Raw genomic sequence first — 7,299 nt, forward strand, 5'->3', positions numbered from 1 at the left:
TCATGATTTAGGGCCAAGGGACGCTATCACCTTGCACTGAGCTGAAGCAAAAGGAAGTGGGACACCACGAAAGGAAGCATTCCATCCCGAGCGCAGCTACCGGAGAGCAGTAGACGGAACAGGAAGACACGCACGCACGTCCGCTGGCACAGAAGGAACGAACGCCTGACAAACAACCCTCGCTCGGATGCTGGTCAGATTGCCCGAGGCGTCTCTCAAAAGCGTTCGCAGTTCCGGGCCTATGTTTGCACTTCCATCAGATTGTCAAGGTAGCATTTTAAAGGGGATTGCGGGAAGAGTGTGGTGGGAGGGCGGGAAAGCGACGGGCTTCAGCCTTTCCGCTAGAGAGGGCTTTTCCACAGGTAAAACGCATTGGATCAGCTTCGTAACGAAATAAATTTGAGAAATTTGTTGCGCAATAGAACCCATCCTCCCCACCCCTTCAAGAGCTGCACATGAACCTGCTCCTACAGCAAGCTATGAAGATGCTAGCAGCCTTTCTTCGACGAGGGTTTGGTTTGGTTTGTGGGGTTTAACGTCCTAAAGCGACTCAGGCTATGAGAGACGCCGTATTGGAGGACTCCGGAAATTTCGACCACCTGAGGTTCTTTAACGTGCACTGACATCGCACAGCACACGGACGCCTCTTCGTTTCGCCTGGTCTTCGACGAGGGGCTTCAGCGAATTTTGCGGGGTTAAATGAGCTCAAGGCTGCTGAAGACTAACTGGCATGACAAGCAGCTCACGAGCGTTCTGTCCCTTCAGTTCCCTTCTTCTACTGTCCGTTATTTATTTATTTCTGCTGCGCTAGTCAGAATGACGGAGTTTGCAAAATTGCGCCAGCACATTCCACCGGAACACGCCAAGCGCTAGTCATGATCTGTGATAATTGGGATGGGCAGGTTCCCCATAGCTATTCAGACAGTGTTTTTATCCACCTGTCTACAAACAAAAACAAGAAAGAACGATAAAACAGTGAAGCCTCGTTGTTGAAATCGGATTCAATATTTTAAACATATTACAATGCGGCCTGTCAAATTGAGCGGTGGCCGACCACTTCAACACGGCCAGCACACCAGGCCTTGTATGGCAGTGCATGAGCGCACATGGATGGCTTGGATTTGGTTTTCATGTCTCGTGGGCTTTCTTGAAATACCAGATTGATTGTTTCTTAACCCGGTTAGATCTTAACAAAATATGGCCTAAAGTAAATATTTAAAAGCCTGCAGAATTAACATTACCTATTTAAATATTAGCTGCAATCACAAGTTATTTATGAAGAAGGCGCGAAAAACACACACGAACAAAAGAAAGATAACGGGAGTCAGCCCCCTTACGTATTGTGTTCGTGAGTGCTTTCCGAGCATTTTTAATAATATTAATTGTCACCAACTAGCCCAGAAATACTTTATTTTAACCGGTTACATTGAACGTTAAATTTTGGGAGATCTACACGGCGGGAAACAACATCTTGTTCATTTTACCCAGCTGCAGTTGCCGCGCTTTTTAATGAAGTTATGTGACAGACCCTGTATAAGAGCTCCCATTCTGCTAAGCAGCTTGTTCGCAGTGAAGCGCGTGCTACGAGCTTGGGGCGACACTCGTCCGACAGGTATGACTAACCCGAGTGTGGTGTGAAGGAGCAATGAACAAGGGTAAATGGGGTACGCCTCAGTTCGCAGGTCGAGCAAACGTTTCGACAAGGGGACTTGTCTTCGTCTGGTACCCCATTTACCCTTGTTCAGTGCTCCTTCATACCGTGTAAACCATCTTCCTCTCGTTCTACCTGAACCCGAGTGTGCGTAATTCTAGCCCTCTTTCGGAATATTTTTGAACTGGACTTCACCCATGCTTCTAAGCGATAAAAGAATAGTTAGTCGGTGGTTTTGGCGGCCACAATAGACTGTCCTTCATCATCAGACTTACGGGTCGGATTTACGACGGCTTGGGACTTGTGAACCCAATGCAACAAAAAACAATTTGCTACAGCAGAAGCCGGCGGCTCTTTACTAAGCTGGGGAAGCTCCATCCTTGTCCCCTTTTAAAGCAAACTCAGAGTTTTAAAGCGTTTTAAAGCTTAGCTGGCCCCTTTCTTGTCGGGACGTAATAGGGGAGGGAAAAAACTTCACGCTCGGCTGCCTCCGAAAGCGCGGAAGCAGTATTTGTAGCAAAGGTGTGACGTGCCTTATAGAGCGTTCTAACCTAGAGAGCTGTGTAATCCTTCCTTAAACACGCCGTTCAACAAAGGACTTAATGCAGAGGAATTCAGGCGCGCTGCGTGGACAACTGTCTGTTATAATTACCCTTATGAGCGCTTACTGGCGAAGAAAAGCCCAACGCGGCTCTTCTGAGGCAGTGGCCGCCACCTGAAATAGTGGGCTGGTAGCAACTGAATTGAATTAAAGTCAGTCATATTAGTCGCCCCTAGTCAACCACAGGTGGCGGAAAATGAATTATTTGAATTCAACTGAATTCACTTGTCATCATGCATTCCATCGTAAGTGAAGGATTTCACTAAGTAATTAATGTCCTACAACCAATGCTGTAGGTTATGCGACAGAAGGCGAGACTAAGCCAATTCGAAAGAGCTTTTACCGCCGAACACGCAAAACGTCAACTGTTCAATTTTCTCCAAATAGGAATCTTGGCTAAAATTCACCATGAAATCATATGAAATATTTTTTTTTCTCGCGTTTTTTTGAATTTTTATAAATGCGAATGCCCCTGAACCGCTTTAGTTTAAAGGTTTCATGTAATTTGTGTGGCAAAGTAAATCAGTCATTGAGGCATGCTATAATACTGGTAGTCGGCATTTTTTCGGCCACTTAAGTTCCTGCTTTGTGCATGCAATCTCAGCACGAGTGAGCGGAGGATTCGCTTGCACCTCCATCGAAATGAACCGGATAGCAAACATAACATGTCATAAAACTTCAGATCACGTTATGGAAAACATATCAGCCACTTATTGCCTGTTTATCTTGGGCATCAATTATCACTCTTTTCTCGTTGTGTCATCACCTCATTAGCATCATCGGTTTGGGTTTTGCGAGTACTCGTTCCCTCGTTCATGAAAGTAGATATATTCGTTCCTTAACCACTTAAAAGGGACTGGTCCCCTGTTTTTGGGCTCAATAAAAGAGTTCACCACCACTACTTCGCTACCTAACGAAAACTGCTATTCCTTTCCGAGACCATTCAATGCTACTTTAGTTTCCTGTATAGAGACTTTTAACCTCACCGCTTTCATTACCCTATGTAGGCCATTGACTGTGCTTGAAATGTGCGTTTAAAGAAATGCAACAAAGTTTCACTCACTGAATCGAAATTGCTTCTAGGTTTCGCTGTCAGACAAAGACTCATATGTAGAACTGGGTAATTAATTGGACTATATTTTATTTATTTAATGTTAGTGAAGCTTCACCTGCTACGCTGTCAAGCAGGAAACATGGATTAACCTAAAAATACTCATTCTACGAATTCTTTGAGCAGCTCTAATTCCGATGAACAAAAAAGAAATGAATAGAAGGATCAGTTCATCGATTTATTGGTTGGTTGATTTAATCAGTTATTCAAGCAGCTGAATAATCCTGTTTTACGTGCTGCGGGCTTTAAAAAACGAACTGCATAAAACAGACAAAGAGGACGTTTGCTTTGTCTTCGCCCGTCTCAATCGACATCGCGCCATCGCCGAACACCTGTGTCTGGCGTCGGGCTTTTGTGCGTTACACGGCCAGCGGGAATCACGTTTTGCCGTCATTATGAAGGAAAAGCTGAGGGTAGAAATCGATGCTCCTACGACAGAATGGAAATAGTCAATGGGTTGCTGCGTGTCCCGGTTCGGCCATATATAAGCCCACGAGCAAAATTAACTTCCAACGAGCAATGATTTCAGCCCACTTGCCTCGGCCATTGTGCTAAGCGGAGCAGCGCACTGCATGAAGCACGCACTTGCCTTATCTCTTACCGCCAGGACACGTGAGTACATACTGTGCTTTGTTGTTGTGCGTCTTTCGCGCTGGCTTTAAGGCTTCCAATAGGTTTTGTATTTGCTTATTTTTCATAATGACACGTTAGTAACACAGCTAAGCAGACTTGCTTGCTGTGTCTGTGCAATGAGGCTATGATGTGAGCGCATGAAGTAGGAGGGAACAAGAATTGCCGGCACCATATACTTACAATGATAATTGGTTCACAGGAAGGGAAAGATGCAGTATTGGTCCCACTTGCTCTGTGGACATCTGAACCGCGCCGTAAGGGAAGAGAGGAAGGTGGGAGCGAAAGTGGAAAGAGATAAAGGGGAGCCGTAGTGGAGGGCTACGGAGTAATTTCGACCCCCTGGGGATCTTTAACGTGCGCTGACATCGCACAGCACAGAGACGCCACTTCTTTTCTCCTCTATCGAAACGCAGCAAGGCGAAGCAGTTTTTCTGTGTAGTCATGCCCCTCTACGTGCCGTTCTATTATTTTGTTTATGTGCTTGTTGCAATTCCGCAAGATGTAGCGATCAGCTAGCCTGAGCAACACCTGAGGAGTTCTTAAAGTTCCTGACCTTCTTTGGTTGTTTTTCAAATACAGCACAGTAGGAGGTTCTGCAGTCAGCCATCGGTGATGGATAACAGCCCTCGCGCCCGCATCAGGCCCTTGCGGCGCGACGAGATCCCGGAATTGCTGCGCATGAAAAGGTCACTGCGTCAGCTGTGCGGCGAGGGCTCTCCGCAGATGCTGCATTCTCTCGACCCGGACGGCTTCTTGGCTGCTGTCGCCAACGGAGGTGACGAAATGTTGAGGCAGCTGGTGGCATTCTGAAATTCGGGGTCTTTCTGGGGCGAAATATATCTCTTGTACCTCGTTTTAAACTGTTCGGCATTTACGAACAAAGAGGTGATTGCCAGGCAGAGCTGAGGACGCTCACGTCATCTCGATGAGAGTAATATATCTTGACTTAGGCCACGTGACACTGACGTCGTATCTACTTCCATCGTATACTAATGGGTGACAGGTAGACTCATTCGCTAGCCTGCTTGTTCTCTTTGGATTCATGCGGCTGTTTTTGAATTGAACTAAACTGGCCTGCATAATCTAGTTTTGGCACGTTTCCGTTGGGCATTTTCCCAAAGAAGGAACACTCTGTTAACTACTTTGGGCCGAATTATGCTGGTGCAGGTCGGCTGTGTGGCGCGTGCTCCATCCCCATTCTCTCCGACAGCGTGGCTACTGTCGGCTTCTGGTGCGTCCTGCCCGAACTGCGCGATGGTCCCGTGGCTGAGCAGCTCTTGCGGGCTGGCCTGCAGAGGGCAGGCGACCGCAACGTGGTGCTTCGCAGTGACGGCGCCACTGTGCGGGAACTGCAGCGCACCGAGTTCTTCCCTCGCGTTGGCCGCTGGCTGTTCCACAAGGTAGGACCGGCGCAACCTTGTATAGACACCCTGCCAGAGGACGTCGAGGGCGTCCGTGTGAGAGACTACAACGTCCATACGCACGCCGACCGCGTTGGCTCGTACGCTACTGGAATCCTCAAGATGCCTATGCACGAGTACCTAAGGTAGGCCATCTACGTGAAGCTGTTGCAACTCGGCCCTTGGTATGCCAATTTCGCCGTTGAAGAAGAAGCTAGCTGTGAATAATCTGCTTACATGACACAGTGGGGCATCATTGTTCTCATGCTGCTATCGACATTACGCGGTTTAGTGCGCGGTTGGAACTTATGCATAATGTACGCTGCTGTCAAAGAGCCGTCTGTGTCAAATGTATAGGGATCGATGGACTTGATTCTGGGTCACACCTTGTGGCTTAGTGTCACCAGCATTCAATATTAAGGGAATAATTACTCATTGACATCCACCGAAGCGCAAGCCATACGGCTACAAAGGAAAGCTATATAGCTTTCTCGAAAACTTTAGTTAAGAAAAATTCATCCTTGTTCGGGGATCGAACCCGGGACCACCGCCTTTTCGTGGCAGTCGCTCTACCAACTGAGCTAACCAGGACGGTCAGCAGAACAGACCATCCTGGTTTCTGAGAAACCTGTATAGCTTTCCTTTGTAGCCGTATGACTGCGCTCGGGTGAATGTCAATAAGTAATTACTCCCTTATTACAAATCTACTCTACGTTGGGGGATTCTGCTAAATATTCAATCAGCATTCAATATTGCTTGAAGATGGGAATAACTCGCCCTCTCTTCCGAAAGTTCGGGCATTCACAGAGGCAGCAAGCAGCCAGCACTATGTGGTTTAGGGGAAAAACTCTTGCAGACTTTTTACTCTTCACAAATACTGTATATCGCTATCAGTCAGGCTTTTTGCGACGGAGCGTTAGCAGAACGCATATTGAATTGAACAGAAGCAACTTACACCACAAGTAGTTTTGTGGCGCTCGCGGTCTTCGCAACTGTCGGTACACAATGGTACCTGGAATACACACGTCTATACTCGTGGTTAGCCTTCTGTGGCCCTGCGCGAGGAGCTGGGCAGAAAGGGGAAGACAGGCATTTGTGCACGTCTCATTGGGAGAAGCTTACCCAACACCACCTAGATTACTGAAGACCTCTCCAATTCTTCCTTTTCACAAGCTCACCGCTCACGTTACCACGATGAAATCGAGGTTGCAACGCTTACCTCAGCGCTAGCGACACCGCACTTTCTCTCTGTTCATCCCTCCGCATTTTACTCTATATGACAAAGACATAAATATCCGTCTCCACTTTAGCATGCAGAGCCATCTAGAATTGTTCACGAGTATGGACGAGTGCACTGTTCCGTTCATTCTGCTCCATAACTTACAGATATTTCTGGCGCTGTGATTGCCGTAGAAGTAAGGCGTCATGTAGCAAACCTCACTGCGACTTTGTAACAGTGACACTGTAACGCAGCGGCAACAATCTCGCGCACAGGGCCACGTCCAAGCAGTTGGGCGTCGTGTTCAAGGTGGCCTTTGAAGGCAACAACCCTTGCGGTCTTGGCACCATCGAGCGAGACGTCGGTGGCTGTGCACTCATCCGCCACCTTTTGGCGAACGATCTACCCCGTGCTCAAGTACTGCTTCGAAGTCTGATCGAAGACTTTCCCTTGGCATCTTCGGAGGGCATTTGCATGGCGGCCACTGGCAAGCGTTTTCCCGCCATCGCTTCACATGCGGAGAAGGAGGATCATCCCGTGTTCTTCTACGAGCCTCTCGGACTGCGATACGTCTCCACCATGCTCATGTCCTTTACGCAGAGAGAGCCTGCCATTGATTATAATCGTGTGTTTTCACTGTACACAATCCGCCTAGTAGCCGTGATGTTGCTAGTATTTTTGTGA

General features: G+C 47.7%; 1 protein-coding gene across 1 annotated transcript; it reads left to right on the forward strand.

The window, feature by feature from the left end:
* Nucleotides 1–4,608: 4,608 nt before the first annotated feature.
* On the forward strand, nt 4,609–7,299 carry LOC146199345 (uncharacterized). The gene is made up of 3 exons (XM_084592106.1): nt 4,609–4,765; nt 5,152–5,542; nt 6,891–7,299. The coding sequence occupies exons 1-3, from the start codon at nt 4,609–4,611 to the stop codon at nt 7,297–7,299; spliced, it is 957 nt and encodes a 318-aa protein (XP_084448232.1).

This window comes from Amblyomma maculatum, chromosome 2 (assembly GCF_055883805.1).
Source record: "Amblyomma maculatum isolate TAMU_Amacu chromosome 2, ASM5588380v1, whole genome shotgun sequence".
In the NCBI taxonomy this organism is placed as follows: Eukaryota; Metazoa; Arthropoda; class Arachnida; order Ixodida; family Ixodidae; genus Amblyomma; species Amblyomma maculatum.